Raw genomic sequence first — 21,910 nt, 5'->3', positions numbered from 1 at the left:
ATCAACAGATTAATCGATAATGAAAATAATCATCAGTTGCAGCCCTAGGGGGCATCAGACAGGGCAAAACCGCTTTAGTCAACAGATACATTATTATACTCAAACAGAGACGGACTGAGAAGGGAGATAAAGACCATACCACCAGGTTTCCAATGACCATGACCATCATGAAGACGATGAGGCACATGGACTGCCCCGCCACCTCCATGCAGTCCCACATGGTCTCGATCCACTCGCCGCACAGCACCCGAAACACGATGAGGAAGGAGTGGAAGAAGTCGTGCATGTGCCAGCGCGGCAGCTCGCAGTTGTCGGAAATCTTGCACACGCACTCCTTGTAGCTCTTGCCGAACAGCTGCATGCCCACCACGGCGAAGATGAAGACGATGATGGCCAGCACCAGGGTCAGGTTCCCCAGGGCGCCCACCGAGTTCCCGATGATCTTGATCAGCATGTTCAGAGTGGGCCAGGACTTGGCCAGTTTGAAGACCCTCAGCTGATTTTTTAAAAAGAAAATTACAAGATCGTTTAATCTTCTGGATCTAAATGCTACATCTTTAAAGGAGACATATTATACCCCTTTTCCACAAATTGAAATAGTTTCCAGGTGTCTTAAAGACATGTCTGTGACATGTTTCGGTCAGAATCCCCCAAGGATCGAACATCACAGCTCTTTTCATCCTCTCAAAACAGCCCTGTTCAGAACGGCTGGTTTCAGTGCCTGTCCCTTTAAATGCAAATGAGCCACTACTTGCCCCGCCCCTTCTACTGGTCCCAGGTAGGGGTGGGGTTATGCAAATTCGAAAACCTAGTTACATCACTAGAAGACAACTGAGGGAACAGCTCGTAAAACCACATGGATCTCAACCTCAGGAGCCTGAAAATTACAGACTTTTTTGTAAATTCTCACATTTTGGAGGCTGGAAGGCAAGACAAACACCCAAATTTATGTTAAAGAGCCTTCAAGAAGTGATATTTCCATAATATGTCCCCTTTAAAGCAATACTGTTGTTTCTCAACCTTCAAATATTGTGTCTAAACTCATTCAAGTGGTAGAAAAACTGTTGATAGGATGAATTGTGCAGCTGCTGCAGCCTGAGCTGGGGTTGGAAACTTCATAGTGTTCCTTTAATGCACAGATAGAAGATCCTTTGCAGCTGCAGCCATCAGGCTTTTTAATTCTTCTGCAAATGGTAGATGAGCTGTCAGACAAATGAATTTCCCTTTGGGGATAAATTAAAGTAATTCGAATGGTATCGTATATCTCCAGATATCTCCCACTACCTTCCCTTAAAAGCAGGCCAAATTTCTTTGTGTGTCTTCTCAGTTGATTAAAGAGCACTGCAGTACAGTGTGGGCTCACAGTGCAGCAGCTCTGAAAGAAACCTAATCAGATGAAGAGAAGAACAACACATTGTGCCCCAAAGGCCACAGCAGGTCTCAGCGGGGCCTTTCAGGTGGTGCACAAAAGCTCTCATTACACCATTCCCTCGTTAATAACACAAACGTTATTAGGCGAGCCGTTGTGTTCTCACCCCGGCTCCACAAGTTCATCTTAACTTAACTTGTCTTAACCCTCCTGTTGTCCCTCTGGGTCAAATTGACCCAATCTGTTCACTTCCTCCATCCTTCCTTCTTTCCTTCCTTTCTCCCTTCCTTCTTTCCAAATTCATTTTTCCCTTGCTTCTTTCCTTCCTTCCTTCCTTCCTTCCTTCCTTCCTTCCCTTCATCCTTACTTCTTCTTCCTTCCTCTTTTGATCCAGTTGACCTGGTCTGTTCCCTCCCTCCCTCCATCTGTCTTTCCTTCCTTTTTCCCTTCCTTCTTTCCTCCCATCATTCCCTTTGTCCTTCCTTCTTTCCACAATCCTTTTTGCCTCCCTCCCTTCCTTCCCTTCGTCCTTCCTTCTTCCTTCTTTTTTGACCCAATCTCTTCCCTTCCTCCATCTATCTTTCCTTCCTTTTTCCCTTCCTTCTTTTCTCCCATCGTTCCCTTCGTCCTTCCTTCTTTTCTTTCGTCCTTCCTGCCTTCCTTCCTTCCTTCTTTCTTTCCCTTCGTCCTTCCTTCCTTCCTTCTTTCCCTTTGCCCTTCCTTCCCTTTGCCCTTCCTTCTTTTTTGACCCAATCTCTTCCCTTCCTCCATCTATCTTTCCTTCCTTTTTTTCTCCCATCGTTCCCTTCGTCCTTCCTTCCTTCTTTCCCTTTGTCCTTCCTTCCTTTCGTCCTTCCTTCCTTGACCCAGGAGGACAGCAGGAGGGTTAATAAAGTTCTTACCAGTCTGAAGGACCTGAGCACAGACAGGCCTTCCACGTTGGCCAAGCCGAGCTCCATCAAACTCAGACTGACGATGATGCCGTCGAAAATGTTCCACCCCTCCTGGAAGTAGTAGTAGGGATCCAGGGCGATGACCTTGAAGCACATCTCTGCAGTGAAGATGCCTGTGAACACCTGGTGGCACAGTGGAAATAAAGGACATTACCCCTACGCTGCATCTCTCACATCATAAGAGATGTTCTACTGCTACTTTATAAATAACTCGCCAGGTTTCCGACTGAGAGGACGGTGGCAAACTCTTTAGTCATGGGGTAATGCTCCATGGCCATGAACAGGGTGTTGAGGACGATGCAGATCGTTATCGCCAGATCCACAAACGGATCCATGACCACCATGTTGACCACCTCCTTGATTTTCAACCACGCCGGACAACAATCCCAGATCAGACACGTGTTGGCGAATCTGTACCAGCAGGGGGGGCACTTCTGTCTGGACTCCTCCAGCTCTGGAAAAGGAAAAAACAAGTTATTTTTTTGGAATAATCCTCCTGTTGTGGTGTTTAATTGATCAGTGTGTTGTCTTCCTAACCTTCCATGGTGTTGGTGAGGATGCTGGCCACGCTCATGGCTCTGGGCCGCCCCCCCGGTTCATCTAAATAGTCCATAGACGGCTGGTGGAAAGAGCGACGTTTCTTCAGCTCTGTATCTGTGGTCGTTCCCTGGAATAAAAATATATATAAAAGTTAACAGAAAGAATTGAGCAATAATAATCCGAAAGATTTCCACTTGATACACCTCCACAGGTATTTCCACTTGTTTTCCCCGACTAGACCCGGTCTAATAGCTGTGTGACTCATCTGTCTGACCTATAATTGGTTCTGTGTGGCGTTGGACCTTTATGAGTCCGTCTGCTTCATGACGTGCATTCCATCTAATGCTAATCTGAAGGAGCGAAGTGAAACCAGCAGTTCAATTAAAAAACTGAATTAAACTGAAATTGAACTGAATAAGGTTGGTTTTGGGTTTGAATTTTGAAGTTTGCATGTTCTTATTTTTAATATTTATTAGTACTCATTCAAGAAATGACCTGAAATAAAGGGAGCATCTCATTTACTACTGTTCATACAAGAGTCATGAGAATCAAACAGGAACCAATGGGTTTGGGGCTGGAAATGACAATGTCTGTCATTGGAAAACTACTATTAAACGGATAGTTCACCCAAAATTCAAATTTCACTCATTATCTACTCCGCCGGTCAGGAAAAGCAGTGAACTGAGACACTGGGAGCCTCCGCTACAAACAAGCTTAAAATATAGACTTGTTTAATTTTTTTCAGAACAATTTCTCATGTCGGGGCTTCAATACAAGAGATGAGCAGTATGGAGGTATTTGGATGTTTTTTGGTGTGTCTTTTTGGACAAAGAAAAGTGAGCCCCATTCACAACCATTATATGGACAAATACTGCTGCACGGACCCCCCCGTAACTCCGAGAAGGCACGGAGGACTCTGAAAATTCTCCCAGCCCTTAGTCGACATGAGGGTGAGTAGATAATGAGTGAAATTTGAATTTTGGGTGAACTATCCCTTGAACCATAGTCATGCGCCACAGACAAAAGACTAGCAAACATGAATATTTAATATATTAATATTAATATTTAATCTATCATTCGTTTATCAACAAGATCAAAACAAAGGATGTGAATTAGGACTGGAGGTCAACGGGGAAAATAAAGCATGAAACAATGAAGTCACCTCAGGCAGCAGGAGACCTACAGGGGAGGTTGTTACAGATGTTCCACCGACCAGAGAAACCACGCCGTTGCAGTCCACGGTGCAGTGCATCTTGCCGTTGGCGGGCAGCATGATCCGCGGCGCCCCGAGGCTGGTCTGGCTGACGGCGCTGGAGCGGCGCTCGAGGCGTCGCGGCAGGAACAGGGAGCCGCGCCGGCTGTCGCTCTCCTCGAAGGTGCTGTGCTCGTCGTCGGCGAAGTCGTTCTCGGAGCCCATGTCGCGAGCGCGGCCGCGGAAGCTGAACAGGCTGGCGCGGCTGTTCCTCCGAGGTGAGAGGATGGAGCCTCGGATGCTGAGCAGAGACTGAGAGGGGGAGAGGGGGAGAGAGAGAGGGGGGGGGCGGAGAGACACCAAATTATCACTTTAGATGTTGGGTGGTCCTGAGAAAAAAGACAGAGAGTATAGTCTACTTGCCAACAATGAGTACCCGGAAATGTTGAGTACCCCAAAGTTTTATGTTAGAAATAGATAGTATGGGTCCCCAGTATTCAGAAACTGCCGGATGCCAACTTATATATATTGGGCAATTAGCATAATTGACATAATTAGCATAAATTAGCATTCAACAAAAATTTCAACAAAATTGACTTGGCTGATCTGGGCAATATTGGAGTGGTTTTAGGGGTTATTAATGATGCTGAATCCATTTCTGACATTTTCAAAATTCAAAATGGCTGTCTAAACCGGAAGTGGCCAGATTTTAACTGCCAGTAGGCCGATTTTGATGGATTTTAAGCCAAATCTTAAGTTTTAGAGGATGCTGGTTGGACATATAACTCATGTATTTGAAGTAATAGTATGGGTCCCCAGCATTCATAAACTGCCAGATACTAACTTGTATAGTGAACAATTAGCATAATTGACATAATTAGCATACATTAGCATAATTGCTATGGGCAATATTTCAACAACTGCTTGGCTGATCTGGGCAATATTAGTGTGGTTTTAGGGGTTATTTATTGATGATGCTGAATCCATTTCTGACATTTTCAAAATTCAAAATGGCTGTCTAAACAAAAAAAAATTGACCAGATTTTGAAATCCATCAAAATCGGCCCACTGGCGGTTAAAATCTGGTCACTTCCGGTTTATACAGCCATTTTGAATTTTGAAAATGTCAAAAATGGATTCAGCATCATCAATAACCCCTAAAACCACTCCAATATTGCCCAGATCAGCCAAGTCAATTTTGTTGAAATATTGCCCATATAGGCAATTATGCTAATTTATGCTAATTATGTCAGTTATACTAATTGCCCAATATATATAAGTTGGCATCCGGCAGTTTCTGAACACTGGGGACCCATACTATACATTTCTAACATAAAACTTTGGGGTACTCAACATTTCCGGGTTCACAATGGGGCCCTATGGGCTGGCAAGTAGACTAGTAGCTAGACAGGAAGTCATGAGATAACAATGGAGGAAAGAGCTTTTATCACATTATCAGTGTGATGTGACAGATGTGAAGTGACATCATCACCCTGCTGTATTTTATTTTATTTAACCTTTATTTAACCAGGCGAAAAATCATTAAGAACAGGTTCTTATTTGTAGTGTTGTAGTACTCGAGACCCGGCCTTGGCCTACAGCTGCAGTAACGTCTTCTTCTTTTTTTTAGCAGCAAATGTCTCTCTGTCACTCCTTCACTTTGGTTTATGTGATGTAATTCAATAACTTTAAAATTAAAATTGTTCTATATAAGTATATGCTTGTGTAACAATCTGGGCTGCACCAGTGTCAAAAGTGTTATTCTGTTCAATCCAACCTTTGCTACAATTAAATATGGTTATCTTCGCTTTTAATCTGAGGAATAATAGGGTGAAGTCAGGTAAAATGGGCCACTTTTTGGTAAACGATTAATAAGACCATCAAAAACGCTATGCATGAAATCCATTGATATTTTTAAAAATCGACATAGGTCTCTTAAATGTTTCTGTGTGAAAAAAAAATTAAAAAGTATAATTATTTTGGAATTATGAGAGTTAAAGTATCGGGATATCCCCTCTCGAGGTACGATGAAGGTTCAGGTAAAATGGGCCAGCCGTTCAGTTAAATTGGGCCAAGAGAGAACAACACAGTAATTTTAGCAGAAATCATTTAAATTTTAATAATTAATTGACACTACTACTAAACTACAACACTAAACTTAACATTAACAGTGAATACATAAGAGGTTGAAGACATTTTTTAATCTTAAAATGCATTTTAAAATTGCATGATCATGTTGTTGCTATGCTCTTTGTTAACTGACTATGTTATAGGCTCTTTTACTGTGTGTGTATGTGTGTGTGTGGCATTATAGATGCCATTTTTTCCCCCACAGTGCTAATGGCACCATGAGTGGCACTGACCAACCTTGGATAAATATCTAACTTTGAACATGTTTTGCACCCTCAATTTCTGTGTAACTTCAGTGTAAGACTGTGTTTTGTATGTGGCCCATTTGAGCTGAAATGCATGGCTCAATTTACCATGATGCATTAAGGTAAATTGAGCCACCCACAAAAAATGCATTTAAATTAAAAATAAGTAAGCTTAGCAAGAATTTTGCATTCTATCCAATGGGGGGAATCACAATGTGTATTATAAATCACATTTTTTATTGTAGATCTGTTTTTTTACGGAGTTATCAACCTTATCAGTTTCAAGTGAAATTTGTTTGCCAGGCCACTTTTCGCACACTTCTCCTCAGCAGGCTGGATATAAAGCATTGTCCCACCCACAACAGCAACCAGAGACTCAAATCAATTGTTTTTTTTTTCAAGTACAGTTGTAGCAACAATTTGAAATCATTTACAGCCATTGCCTGTTAAAACTTAAAAAGCTAGGAGGCTCAAACCTTAACTGGCTCATTTTACCTGATGGCCCAATTTACCTGATGTCACCCTACTCAGAGTTCCTTTAAAAGGCAGTTAATGCAGTGGTTAATAGATAATAAATAATGCGCCCACTAATCTTGTAAACCACATTCTGCCTGCATTTAAGCCACTGCTTTGTCCGTTACTGTCTCTAATGTCTCTAATGTACTGTTTCTAACGCTAGCGCTAGTGCTAATGTCACAGCTCTATGTGCTATTTACATGTTTTTTTTCTTCTCTGCATACCAGCCTGCCATCATGAGCTGTCGTTATGCCATTATGTCAATTTTTTTTATACAGTACATACATGTCGTATTTGTTATAATGAGCTTTTATCAGGTAAATTCATATGTAAGTTGTATTTTAATGCATTAATAAATTTTTGGGGGGGTTTTCAGGTTGCCTTTCACATCTGGCCAGGGACAACGGATGAAAATGAGCCTTACTGGCTTCTGTAACTCTGGCTCACTTGCAGTTTCTTTTAAATACTGTTGATTAGTGTTGCATTGTCCCTGTAAAATAAACCAATATATAAATAAAATAGAATAAATATAAATATCATGCCACATTATAATTATGAGCATTGGTACTGAATCCAGTAATGGGTTCAACCTGGAACACTTTGCAAACTCTTATCATTAGGACAAGACTTCTCTGTTTTTCAGTTTATCTTTGTCTCTTCTAGCTTTGTCACTTTAACTTTTTGGTACAGTATTTCTGATATGATGCTCATTGTATGTTTCAAATGTTTTGTGTTCTGTCTCGGATACATTGTAAATGAGGTTGCTTCCTTGATATATCTGCTGTGTCAGGGCCGTGTATACCTGGTTGGGCGAGGAACATCTCTTCTCATAAGAGAGCCGGTTGGCATCGATAGAGAAGCGGAAGCTGGACCTCTTGATGCTGTCCTCGGACGCGGACTTATGAAACCTGCGCCCCTCCCTCTCCTCCTCCTCCTCCCTCTGCTTCCTCTTCTTCCGCCTGTTGCGCCGCTCCTTGGCGCTCTTGGAGCTGAGCTTCGACGTCCCCGAGGAGGAGGACTCGCAGGTGGGGCCCCCTCTCCCGCTGTACTCTCCGCTCTCCGTGGCTGCTGCTGCTGCGGCAACCTGCCAGCCAATGGGAGCACAAACACAGTTGTCATGGCGACCCGGCGCCTGTCTCAAAGGCTCTCGTGGAATGGAGCGGAGGAGAGAGCCTGGCTGTGGCTGTGGCGGCGGCGGCGGCATCGAGAGCCAAACCAGCCTCAGACACCTTCTAAAAATGGACGCCTGATTGTTTTCATGCAAACCAAAACATTTCTGAATCCATGCATTTATATTACTCATTACAGTAAGTAAGTGTGTGGATGCCAGGTTAGGTACCAGCCTTTTCTACTATGAGAATAAATCACTACTAATGCATGAACTTCTTAAGATTTAGGAAATAGGTTTTTAACACCATTTTTCCTCATGTGCAATGTGAGTCTATGTCAAAAAAATAAAAACAGTGTGAAGTCTTGAGGAGCAGCCAGACAGAGCTTGAGCCCTCTAACAGTATAATAAACACACTGTATATGAATCAGCTCCTAACTTTTCTTTATCCTTACCCATGTGACATTACAGTGGATGTTTAATAATACTACACAATTTTTGTTTTTTTGTGTTGCAGTACTTGAACTTAATTTATCTGTATTAGATTCTTTTTGTTTTGTTTTCTCTTTGAATCTCACTTTTTTCCATTTATTTATTTAGTGTTGTTATCATCTTAATTTACTACATTTCTTTTCTTTTCTATTTTTATTTGTTATTTCTCTACCTCGCACAAGGTATGTTAATATTATTTCTTTACTTTGTTTAAATTATTTGTTAGGTCAAGGTGAGGTCATGCTATAAGCCTTTAAGGCAGAGGTGTCAAACTCATTTTAGTTCAGGGGCCAAATTAAGTGCAATGTGATCTCAAGTGGGCCGGACTGGTAAAATAATAGCATAATATCCTATAAATAGCCTAATAAGAACTCTTTTCTCTTTGTTTTAGTGCAAAGAAGCGCATTAGGATGTTTACATTACAGAACTATCCTATTACAAAACATATTATGACCAACCTGAAATTTCTTGAGAAAAATACATGCAATTTCAACAACATAATGCCTCTTCTGTCTTCTATGTAATTTTTAAATCTGGTAAATTCATCCCGCGGGCCAGATTGGACCCTCTGGCGGGCCGGTTTTGGCCCGCGGGCCACATGTTTGACACCCCTGCTTTAAGGTTTCCGACCTCCTGCACATTTTTTTCGTATCTTCCTCGATATTAAGAGAGATAAGGAAATGTATTTGTTCTATTTCATATGCAAATAGCTAAAGTCTAAAATAAAGACTAAATCTAAGTGGATATTGTTCATAGTGACACATAAAATTCATATTACAACCCCTCAGAGTGGCAGAAACTGAACATGTCAGCTATTCATCCACTTTTAGCAAATTAGGCGACCGTGTTTCCATCCATCTATATATAACTAACTATATATCTATTTCCATCTAATCAGATCTACTTCCTGTGGGGAAAATACATTGAGCTCTGCTGTGAATCGCCCGTCGCTGCCTTCAGAGCTGACACATGAACCTGCAGCAGGACAGAAATAGACTCTGACTTTGTCAAAGTAACTGCTCCGCTGCTCAGGAAACATAAGGGAAAAGGCTCTAACCATCCCATAATGAGCTTCTTATAGAGACCACATGCAGGCTGTTAGACCAAACAGCGTTTCACCTGCACTCTGCGACGTCCATCTGATCTTTTCCACCTCATTTCTTGAGGTCAATCTCCTGACACCGCAGGTGCAGCAGTGGGGGGTGGGGGGGTTGTCAGTCATCCAGGACAGTGAGTCTCTGGGTTGCTAGGGGCGACGGCGCTGCTTATGGCAGCTGGCTCGTCTTTAAGCTGAAGAATCAACACAACCCTCCCCAGACACTCGTCTATGTTCAGTTCACAAAACGCGGAGCTGAACTGGACACGCTGATGAACTGCGATGTCGAGCCTGTAATCGAATTCCTGACAAAAAAGATGAATGAATGAATGAATGAATGAATGAATGCTCCTGCCTGTGCCTCCTCCTGCTGCCTCTTCAGCTGCTCCAGCATGGCCTGGAACTCCTCCTCCTTCTGCTGGGCCTCCTCGATGGTGGCCTGGTTCTGCTCGTCGTACGCCATGGCAACCACGGCCAGGATCAGGTTGACCAGGTAGAAGGAGCCCAGGAAGATCACCAGCACGAAGAAGATCATGTAGGGCTTCCCCGCCGCGCGCAACGTCTGACAGATCCCAGACAGAGAGAGAGAGAGAGACGGGTTGTTATGAGTTTATCTTTATGAAGTCTTTCTTTTTTTTGAATATTTGATTTTTGATTTTTTTTTCTAACCCTTTACAGTCACAAACGAACACAACATAATAAAATCAGGGGAAAATTCAACGTCCACAAGGTGGCAAAGTAAAAAAAGAAATGAACTCACAGTGACAGGACAATAGGAAGTGGAAAATAATAATAATAATGACAGTAATAAATGAATGAATAAATAAAGAACATTACAAAGAGATAAATGTTGTAGCATCACTATTCATAGTTCATACCAAGTCAAGCTCCAATACAGAGAGATTAGTCTACCTGGTGTGCTGGTAGATTTTCCATATAAATTAAAAATGGTTGCCATATTTTGTAAAAGGTCTCACTTCTTTTCTATTTATTTGTTTAAAGGCTTAATAATCAGGGACAATGCACATTAATAAAACATTTTAACAAATGTAAACATGCCAGAATTAGCCAAAAGGCTATTTTACATCTGCTGTCCCTGGACTGATGTTAAGAGTTAAGTTGTTATTGCATCAAATAACAACCAAGCAGCATTTTAATTGGAAGGGGGGCAACATTTCGTCTTGGCATAATCAGTTTTAAGATTGGAATTAGAAAAGTTCCCTATCTTTATGAAGTCTAATCAAAGTGAAAAACGTGTGTCAACCTGCTGATAGAGGTTCTCCCAGTAGTCCTGGGTCATGAGTCGGAACAGAGAGAGGAAGGCCCAGCTGAAGGTGTCGAAGCTGGTGTAGTCGTAATCTGGATTACGCCCGGCTTTCACGCAGACGAAACCCTCTGGACAGAGTCTGAGAGAGGAGATGGACAGTCAACAAAACCATAAATAAACATGAATGTAACTTCAAATACAACAGTGATAAAGTGTAGAATGTGGGAGCTTTTAAAGAGGCATCTGCTCTAAAGTTTAGATGAGGTTCAGAGCGATCGTTGCTGACATGTGTTGATGTCTCAACCAATCAGGTCATGTTTCATCTCAGGCTGCTATCGCTGATCTGGATTGACTTTAGATGTTTCATCTCTAGTCCAAAAGGCTCAGAGCTCATTAAACATTCACAAGTTCTGTACTGACAGATGAAAAACACCTGGATTACATCTTTTTAAAAGCTAATCTATGCTGCTATGTGCTATGTGAATCAATCCTGTGACCTCATCATTCCAGAAACCAGCCGACTTCACAAATGGGTGAAAATGAGTTTAAACATTCGCTGCAACGCGTTAAATGAAGAGCAGCCGCGGTTAACCAGCTCGGACTCCCGTGATGCCTCGGCGTGGCGGCGAGTGTCGACACTAATTGTGTATGCTCAGCTTTGTGGTGCATCTAATTGGCCATATAAATAAAACATGTCAAGTCTTACCCAGCGGCGCTGCCGTTCCCGCAGAGCAGAGCATCCCTTCGGCCAGGGAGGTAATAATAATTATCTAGGGGAGAGCAGAGACAGAGCGACGAGAAGTCAGAGTGGATATGAAGTTGTTGTTTTTTGCGTGGGTGTAAAAACAGAAAGAAAGGTGCTGTTTTTTTTATTTTAACACTTTCAAAGCAGTCTACCACTTCTTTTTATGTTTGTTTAAACTGTAAAGATGCCAAGCTCTAATCAGCCGTCTCTCTCTTTGGCATCATCTTGTCATGAAGCCGGTGCCCGTCGTCTCCTCGCCATCCCAGTGGCGGTCACTGACTGACTCACCCTCCTCTAGCACTTTAGGCTGCTCATGCCACACAGATGGGCCATGAGAGAATGATGAAGGGAGGCGAGGGAGGGTGAGAGGATAGAGGAGGTTTTATTGCTGAGGCGATTATCCGCCACATTTGCTGCGTTCTCCCACCAGCCCCTTGTTAGCGAGCACGGCCTCTGCTCCCAGCCATCTCTGTCACTCTCTATCACGGCGGCGGGCATTGACCTCCCCCTACACATCCACCACCACCACCACCACCACCCTGACCCGTCTATGCAGTCGCAGTAGCCAGTTCTGACTCAGGCCGTCTGGGGCGGATGCTAACTTGACCCCGGTTAACCCCCCCGACACGGTGCCTGGCAGCCACGCCATCACTCGTCGGCTTACTCTCGTCGGTGATGTACTCGGTCCAGTTGAAGGGGCTGCCCCCCGTGGTGTTCTGCAGGAGCGTGGCGTTCTGCAGGAACGTGGCGTTCGCGTCCCTCAGGGTGTCGTTGGAGAACAGGGAGTCGTCCGTGACGTTGCTGCTGTTGGTGGCGATCGGCATGCGCACGCACTTCTGCCTCAGGTTGCCCATGAAGAGCTGCAGGCCGATGAGGGCGAAGACGCTGAGGCAGAACACGGTGAGGATCATCACGTCCGACAGCTTCTTCACAGACTGGATCAGGGCGCCGACGATGGTCTTCAAGCCTGAAAGAGAGAGGGAGAGGGAGAGTGGGGGCAACGGGGGGCGGGAAGGGGACATCGCAGAGTGATTACTGCCCGCTAATTACAGCCACAAGCTTGTATAGAGAAGCTACTAATAAGAGCTCACAGTAGCAAGCAGCCAGGGGGATCTGCAGTGGAGGTTCCTGTATGAACTGTTGTCGTCATACAGGAACCAGGGGGACACTGATCTCTGCTAATCATGGACTCAACACTTGTAGATGTGTTGTTTTGTTTTGTTTTTTCCACCGTTAAAGGGATAGTTCAACATTTAATTGTCGGTGCAAGCTGTTTTTAGAATGGCGGAGCAGAGCCGTGAGCTGCTCAGAGCTACGCTACAGAGGCTAATGGGATTTCTTGGTTTCCCTCATCAAACTCATCAAATACACAATCCAACAACTCCAAAACGCTCTGGTGGACAAGTTCTGACCTGCACATTCACCACGCTATGAGATAATAACAGAACGTTAAGAGACAGAGTTGTTTTAGAGGTAAATTCATGCAAAACTGCTGATGCGCGTTCCCGCCGGGCGCAGTTTTTCAGCAAACAGTCTCTGCATTTACCTCTAAAACAACTCTGTCTGGTAACGTTCTGTTATCATCTCATAGCGTGGTGAATGTGCAGGTCAGAACTTGTCCACCAGAGCGTTTTGGAGTTGTTGGATTGTGTATTTGATGAGTTTGATGAGGGAAACCAAGAAATCCCATTAGCCTCCGTAGCGTAGCTCTGAGCAGCTCACGGCTCTGCTCCGCCGTTCTAAAAACAGCTTGCACCGACAATTAAAGGTAATGAACCTACTGCTAAAACTACAGGGATTATGGCAATGGGCCAATTTGCCAAAATGTTGAACTATCCCTTTGAGACCAAACTGAATGTTTTATAAATCTGTGTTATTGTCATGTGGGCTCTTTACAGTTGCAAAGACCAGCACACAACACTGAACTGTGTTTTTATTCACAATGAACAAGGTCGTTGAGTGAGGTGATTGAAACTGGAGGGTGGCTTTTGCTCATTAACTGTTATTGTCTCAGCCACTTACATAACCGGTCTCATACGTTCTTCATGCAGCTGTAGTGGAGCATGAAGCAAGTTGTGTGGGAGGAGAGTCTGATGTGTTGCACAGCACTGGGAATCAAGTATTTAATGAACGTGCGCTTGCTGATGGCAGCGACACATATTTAAAGGGATAGTTTTGGAACATTTTTGATATTTAGATGAGGGGGAAGACAGAAAAACACAAGCATGTGTATGTACGAGTCTTTGCACTGCCACAAAAACAGAACCCACCGTATTTAAACTGGCTCTAAATGTAGTGAATGAAATCATGTCGTGGTTTCTATGTGACCTTTTTTTCTTGTTGTTGTTAGGTTTGTGAAGTGAATAGTGTTGAAAGAGTGCCATAACCCAACCACCACTCACCACATCACAGTTTCTCCAAAGAAACACACAACATTGAACAGGACATGCACAGGAAAAAACAAGGTGAGGAGGAACCCTACACACACAAGTGCTTGCCACCAGAAAATCGGCTTTTGCAATGTCTCATGCAAAAAAGGAAAAAAATAAATAAATAGTGCACAAAATCTACTCGTGAGGCTCCCAAGGCAAGAATAGATTTCAACCAAAAAATAATTCTGCCTTGAAGGATGTTTATCGAAAAGCTATGAATCCTGTCAATCTGTGCAGATTGGAGCCAGATTCCAGCTTTTACTGGGCCTTGGGACGAAGGCAGCATGAGGGGCGGCGACGAGCGTCATCAGGCTTAGCTACAGTGAGATGAGCTGAGACGGGGGTGGTGGGGGCGGGGCGGGATGTTAGCGGAAACGCCAGTTAGCCGTTAGCATTTCATCAACCCCAATGGGTTTTTGCCTTTATGGCTTTCTCACCTGGGATGACTGATATAGTTTTCAGGGCTCGCAGAACCCTGAAGGTTCGCAGTGCTGAGACATTGCCCAGGTCCACAAACTCTGTGACATATCTGTAAGGGAAGGTAGGGGAAGGAGGGAAGGAAGGAGGGAGGGAAGGAGGGAGGGGGGAGTGTGGTAGAAGGGGGGGCATTTCGGGAGAAGGACGTTCATACGCACACAAATCAGGCATCCACACAGACGAGACAAGGGGAGGGTCACAGGAGGGGAGGGGGAGAGGAGGGAACGGCAAACGGTCACACACAGAGGACAAATGGCAGGAGTGCTGGCAGCAGGGCCGGGGCAGCCTTACCTGGTATGACTGAGATTGTTTTCAAAGCTCGCAAAACTCTGAATGTGCGCAGAGCTGAAACATTGCCTAGGTTTACAAACTCTGTTATATACCTGCAGGATCAAATGTTACAGTTACTACACAGCATTGCACAGTCAGGCAAGACACCCATCACACATAAACACAGACACCTGCAAGAACAAAAACCAGCGTCATCAATTAAATCACATGATAAACAGTCGGTGGGTTTACATGGACAGTTTTAAACGGTTTCAAATAGGTTTGGGAGACCAAATCGATACTGAAAGTACTTCATATAAACACCTAAAAACGAAGGGGGTAGTTTAAACTTTTTCTAAAGCGTTCTGTCTGTCATGTATACTGGGTTGCACGCACGCTTTGTTGCGAAAATGTCGAGGAAGAAATCCACCACCTCAAGATGGACTTCAAGAGAAACCTATTTCCCAAAAGGGGGTCAGCCCTATGTTCCCACAGCCCTATGTTCCCTCAGCCCTATGTTCCCACAGCCCAATGATCCCACAGCCCTATGTTCCCTCATTTCTAAGAAAAAAAATTTCACTGAAAATTTTGAAAATTAGGCCCTATGCTCCCACAGCCCTATGTTCCCTCAGCCCTATGTTCCCTCAGCCCTATGTTCCCACAGCCCTATGTTCCCTCAGGTTTATGTTGCCTCATTTCTAAGATTTTTCTTATTTCTAAGAATTTTCTCAAAATGAAACAAAGTCAAGTCATTTTTATTTTAAAGGGATGATCCAGGGTCTAAACTATCTTAAATTACCCCAATAATGTCCGGAATTCCTGGTGTACCTACTGTACAAACTTTCCAATGCTTTGTTTACTACTACTAACACTACTACTAAGATCCAAATATTACGCCGGCAACATGTTGCATACGCACTCCCGACTCCAGTATGCATATGTCACGCTGCTGTTTAATAAAGAGAAATATTACAACAGCAAAGACTGCACTCAACAAACGATGCATGTCCATGTTTCTGTTTTGTTTTTGGCTCAGCTGTAGCACTTCCGTAATCGATATTGTTGTTATACGCTCAAGCTGAAATCTTCAAACAGATTGATTTAAATCAACCTATTTGAAACCGTTTAAAACTGTCCATGTAAACCAGGGATGTCAAACTCAATTTAGTTCAGGGGCCACAAACAGCACAATTTAATCTCAAGTGGGCCGGACCTGTAAAATAATAGCATAATAACCTTTAAATAATAAAATAAATTTAGATTTTCCTCTGTTTTAGTACATTAATAAGATGTTTACAGTTACTGAACTATCCCTTTACAAAACATATTATGAACCACCTGAAATTTCTTGATAAAAATATGTGCAATTTCAAATTTTCACACTTGACAAATTCATCGTGAGGGCCAGATTGGACCCTCTGCAGGGCCGGTCCTGGCCCACGGGCCGCATGTTTGACACCCCTGATGTAAACCCACCTAGTGACTATTCCTCTGAGATCACAGAACCACTGTGTGGCCTAATGCTGAACGGCTTATTCTGTAGCTGAAGTCAGTGAAGCATGAGGCGAACTAGGCCAGGATACCGCCGGCTTCTGGGGGGCTCACATCCATAATAACAGGCAGAGCTGAGATTTACGGCCGCCTCGCTATCAAAACACACACATTATCACGGCCCCTCTTCTTCATCTCTCTGCTCTTCTTCTCACATTCAGTGGGACTTAACAGGCTGCTGGGCTGATTAGCATTAAAAGCATTTGGCCTCTTAATCTACGCCAGATCATGTTAAGCTGATCCTAACTATGCTTGTCATAATACTTACGCCATGAGGATAACACTGAAATCCAGCCAGTTCCACGGGTCCCTAAGGAAAGTGAACTTCCCCACACAGAAGCCCCTGGCCAGGATCTTAATAAGGGACTCGAAGGTGTAAATCCCTGTGAATGTGTACCTGCCAAAGCAGAGAGGAAATGAAAAACACACGCTGAGAGACATAACAATGTGGGTTAACTCGGTGAGTGCCCCTCCGTCACTGTCTCTTCCAATCCTACAGTAGCTTATATTTCTTTATTAGCTCTCTGGTTATTACATTATGTCCTGAAGATGCTGCAGTGTACATTACTGACATCTGTCTTACTGCACCTATACACACTCATGCCATTGGTAGTATTAGTAAATTACATTTCCTTTGGATTATTCTATTACAATAATATAATGTAGCCTACACACTAGCCATGTTTCCATCCAAAGTTATTCGAATTACTGGGAAATGCGCATTAAAAGAAATTCGAATCATGTGTGTTTCCATCTACGGACTTTGCACCCCCCACCCCTCCCGGCCGGCCGGCCGGACGGTCTGATTTGAACACATTAGCGCGATTTAGCGCATATGTTTATTACCGTCATAACGCGACCTGTGTGTGTGTGTGTGAGAGCAGGCTGCTCGTGAGAGAGAGAGAGAGAGAGAGAGAGAGAGATGCGCCGCCCCAGACTTTATTAATGATAAACGCTGGACGCGCTGGTTGATGGTTTTTACTGAGGAGGAACTATGAAGAACTGTGCAGTAGGCCTAATCACATATGAAGGTGTGTGGGGGCTTTTATTTTGCCGTGGCGATGCGCCACAATTAATTAATTGTTGTGTGACAGCGGAAACCCTGATGTTGTCTTGTGAGTGAACTGCAAACACGGGAGCAGACGGGGTGAAAGTGGCTACGTCACACTTGATTCGCATACAGCTGTTTCCATCTCATTCGAATCAACCAAAACCCGGCCATAGCGAGCGTATTTCATTTTGTGCGAATCAGGGGATTTTAATGCGAATCACGGCGTTTCCATCATCATTTTCCGATGCGATACATCTAGATGCGCATCTAAACAGCTGATGGAAACACACCTACTGACATGCATCATTACTGTATGTTGTTTTAACCCTTTTAAACCTTTGGCTGTGGCATAGAACGAATCGCTTTGTTGTTTACATACTTCTGGGTAGAAAACCAGAAACCAAGATTATTATTTCTGTGTGCACATTTTTGTAATTAGTCATGATTATCGTAGATTGGCAGGGCTAACCGTTACCTGTTTAACTTTAATAACTCAGTGACTCAATAAATGGTCCATGAATTTATTCTTTTATTACTTTTTTATAACTTTTAATAATTTTTTTATCTTAGTTACAACATGACTGAGCTAACAGGAGTAGTTTCATGTCGTGTCCAACAACGGGAGGGTTTTAACAGTTGACGTCCTGATGTTAGCTTGGCTACTGCCGTTAGCTTTGCTGTTGCCAAAACTGCTTTTCTCGTGCACACAGAAATAGTAATGTTTCTTCAATCATTTCAGATTTGTCTAAACGGTGATAGAGGCGTGAAAAACATGATATATATATATATATATAGCCTAGCTAAACTCTTGTTCGTTACTATTGTTCTCATTCAAATTATGTGCTGGTTTTCTACCCGGAAGTAGGCGATTTTGTTCTATAGGCCTATATTACACATTTGACCACAGGTATTATTTGTATGACCAAGTGCCAAACAGAATAAAAACAATACAACAAAAAAGAATCAGTTTGGATTCTCGGATTACTAGTCTGAAATGTTAGCCCTTCACATTCAGTATACAATATGTGATGTGCCATGTAATTATTAAACAATACTAAGGTCTATGAGTTATGGAAATGCAGTTCCCATCATGCTTTGAGGGATACAGGTATGTATGTCTGTGTAAATACCGTTCATTTAAGTCTGGGACACTCAGATAAAACCTTAATGGAATATAAGTGGTTGAAAACGGCATGAACACAGACGCGTCATATCAATACAAAATCTGTTGTGTAATGTGATTACAGCCACATCTAATGGACATACGTAGTCATATCCTGTCTGTGCTCACACAATATACAACCGTCTTCTTGTTGTCGATTATGTGGACTGGTTAGAACTGGTTCTGAAGAAAGTCCTGGTTTTGAACTGAATTGTTAAAATGTACATGAGATGGAGGACTTACTCTACATTCTTGGCCCACTCCGGGGGGTTACTGAGGGTCATGAAAGCACAGTTGGTCAGGATGGTGAACATGATCAACATGCTGAACATCGTAAGGAAAAAACAGAGTTAAGGAACAACAGCAGAGGAGAATATGCATGAAAACCTGACAAATCCCCATCCCATCCACATAGAAAACATGTTTAACCTTAAGTGTCTTTAAACTGCTCAGCTGCTCTACGACAAAGTCTGAACCAATCCTGATATTTAGTCTTCAACATCGGCTCATTTAAATCCGTCTTTTGTCTGATAAACCCTTTTAATCCAAATCAAGCTGTGACCGTAGCGGACTGTGAAAAGGATATGAGTGTACTAAAACTCTAATAGCTACCCTCCTTAGAGGGTTGAAGGGGTTTAGGATGTACAAGGCAGGAGTGGCATTGAAACGGAAGATTGCCTTCCCACGATTCAATACTATGAAGGTCTGAAAAAGAAGAGAGAGAGAAAGAGAAAAGAAAGATTGATTAAAATCTGCATCATGCTACTGTATATAAATCCAAACAGAAAAGAAGCTGCATCTGGTTATCTATTGTAATGAAGCTGGATGGATCCACCCCAGGCAGCACATGTTTGGCACCGTAGTTCAACTGGAACAGCAGCTCCGATTAGCATTTAGCACCTCTGTTGGCCTGTGCAGCGGAGACTTTTAACATCTCACCTGCTGACAGGCTGCTGATTCTGGCCCAGTTAAATGTTGTGAGGAATCAGCCAGTCGTTACACTCACATGATACTATCAATCACAAGATCATGAAAAAATACATGAGGACAAACTAGGGTTTTTGTGCCGTTACATTGCTCTCCTTGCTTATTCTATTCTACTATAACTCTACTGTATTTCCTTATTTTAATAAACATAAAACAACATGTATTCAACATAAAACTACAACAAAACATACACTTTAAGACACAGAAATAGATCAAAACATATAATCAGTATGTGCATACTATATATCTCTCAACTTGTAATACACGCACCATAAATTCATATCATATCTCAAATAAATAAATAAATGATTAAGTAACTCACTCTATAGCAACCCCCAAAAAACATTAAACTATATTAAATCTTTTTATCTCGGCACTGTTTTTCTTGCTTTTTGGCAGTATCTTTGTTAGCAAATAATGATGTTTGATGAACAGTAATATCTCAAATTAAGCTGTCCTTGACTTTTAAATAGGAAGGCTTTTCCAAGCAGGAAAATAGCATTTAACAACATTTTTGTCCCTCTTGAAAATCCCAAATAATATTAATGGGGGATAATGACAAAAAAAGTCATTTTCCTTATTATCAGGATGAGCTCTTTACTCTGTAGAAGCCTAGCTGCTGATTCAAGTTTGCCAATTTCACATTTGTTTTTTGTTTTTTCTTCTGATCTCTGGTTTCTTATTTGTAAAAGTGAAATGACTCATAATATTCAAAAAATAAAAAAATAACATATGAATGGTTTTTGCACAGCACTACATAAAATACTTCTGACAGTGGTTAGAGATCACGTCCCATATGGTCTCCAGTCCTTATTCAGGATGTAATAAAGGCAAAAATGCCAGATAATAATAATAATCACATAAAAATAAATACATATATATTTTCCAATGAGTCACAGCTTACAGAGTCTCTGCAGGACTGATCTGCCCTCACTAGACAGATTGGAGGTGAATGTGTTAAGCTGTAGCAGAAGTTTGTCTTACAGTATGTGGGAGGAAATTGCTGCATCTGCCCAAAGTGCTTCCTTAAAATAGTTTACAGAAAGCATTGGGTAATTAAGTAGAAGCTTTTAGGGACTAAAAAGCACAGATGTGTGTACTGTATGTAATGTAGCAGACATCATGACGCACAAAGAGTACAACATTGATGTGAGAGAAGAGAAGAGAGAGAGGCTGACCTTCTGATTGCTGTAGAAGGGGTCCAGGTCCTCCAGAGGAGTGGACACCAGCGGGGACGGGATGTCCCCATAGATGAAGGGCAGAGACTTCCCTGCCTCCAAGTCGCTGTTGGGCTTTGGACCGTTCTCATCATCGCTGTCGCTGCGGCGCTCCGTCCGCGGTCTCCGGGCCTCCTCCTCGGCGATGCGCCTCTCGATGGCGGCCAGCGACTCGGGGGCGAAGGGGCGGAAGCTGTCGGGTCCGGGCGGTACAAGCAGTTGTGCCATCTTGTCATCCTGCTTCTTCAGAGGGCAGCGGGGGGCTCAGCTGGGGCGGGGAGCTGCAGCGGGGGGGAAAGGGGAAGGGGATTGGTCAGGGGGTCGAGGCCAGGCTTCTGGAAATAGATGCTGGCTTCACCTATAGAGGTTGGAAACCCTGTCTGGATGAATTAAACTGAGCATGGCGTCCAATCAAGGCCGTAACCATGGAGTCAACATTGGGGGGGGACCAAATTTCTCTCATATATACTGTATACACTGTACTTTCTGGACTATAAGCTGCTACCTTTTTCCCCACCCCGGTGTCCCAGCTCCGTAACCCGTAATCTTTTGTTTATGACGGTTAAGACTACATACAGTATATGTATTTTCTTTTCAAATTTAGCTGGTGCGGTTTATACTCCGGAAAGTACGGTAAATTCGCTAACACATGGAATACTTTTTTATTTTTTAAATCAGCTAGCTATATATTTGGGGGGGGGGGGATGTGGCGGGGGATGTGGCCCCCCCAATGTATATAGTAATTACGGCCCTGCGTCCAATCACACCTTGTGTAGGAGGTTGCTGGTTCATCTAAGTAACTGAAATCCATCCATCCATGACAATGATCATTTATTAATCGAGAGTCACCTGACATTAATATCTCTCTGTTTGACCTTCTCCTGCTGCAGCTTTATCTTTAATCCCACAGTCTTCTCTTCCGACTGAAATGTTACTCAGCCTGACCTTGTCCGTTTACGTACCTCTTAGTGACTCAGGCACTTAATCAGGCAGCCATCACATTTACGTAAAGAGATTTCTGTGTCTAAAATTAACAGCAGAACAAAAAAAATGACAGCGAGTTTATTATATTTCGACCATAATTTGAACATGAATGGAATTTCCTCCTGT

The 21,910-nt window shown here is 43.0% G+C and overlaps 1 protein-coding gene across 1 annotated transcript in view; it reads right to left on the bottom strand.

The window, feature by feature from the left end:
- LOC146990812 (sodium channel protein type 2 subunit alpha-like) overlaps positions 1–21,910 on the bottom strand; it is a 44,205-nt gene that overhangs the window by 17,557 nt on the left and 4,738 nt on the right. The window contains exons 2-16 of the mRNA XM_085799625.1: positions 20,762–21,081; positions 19,184–19,301; positions 18,840–18,930; positions 16,652–16,780; positions 14,523–14,614; positions 12,318–12,620; positions 11,615–11,678; positions 10,906–11,047; positions 9,997–10,203; positions 7,748–8,029; positions 4,025–4,366; positions 2,860–2,989; positions 2,541–2,776; positions 2,272–2,448; positions 140–496 (exon numbers count right to left, since the gene is read on the bottom strand). Coding sequence (XP_085655751.1) covers positions 140–496; positions 2,272–2,448; positions 2,541–2,776; positions 2,860–2,989; positions 4,025–4,366; positions 7,748–8,029; positions 9,997–10,203; positions 10,906–11,047; positions 11,615–11,678; positions 12,318–12,620; positions 14,523–14,614; positions 16,652–16,780; positions 18,840–18,930; positions 19,184–19,301; positions 20,762–21,028 — 2,937 coding nt within the window. The 5' untranslated portion in view covers positions 21,029–21,081. The remainder of the gene's footprint in view (positions 1–139; positions 497–2,271; positions 2,449–2,540; positions 2,777–2,859; positions 2,990–4,024; positions 4,367–7,747; positions 8,030–9,996; positions 10,204–10,905; positions 11,048–11,614; positions 11,679–12,317; positions 12,621–14,522; positions 14,615–16,651; positions 16,781–18,839; positions 18,931–19,183; positions 19,302–20,761; positions 21,082–21,910) is intronic.

The sequence above is a fragment of the Trachurus japonicus genome, chromosome 2 (assembly GCF_045865225.1).
Source record: "Trachurus japonicus isolate A0001 chromosome 2, Traja_1.0".
Lineage (NCBI taxonomy): Eukaryota > Metazoa > Chordata > Actinopteri > Carangiformes > Carangidae > Trachurus > Trachurus japonicus.
Note: the sequence above shows the minus strand (reverse complement) of the source record. Positions and strands in the feature narration are given on the sequence as shown.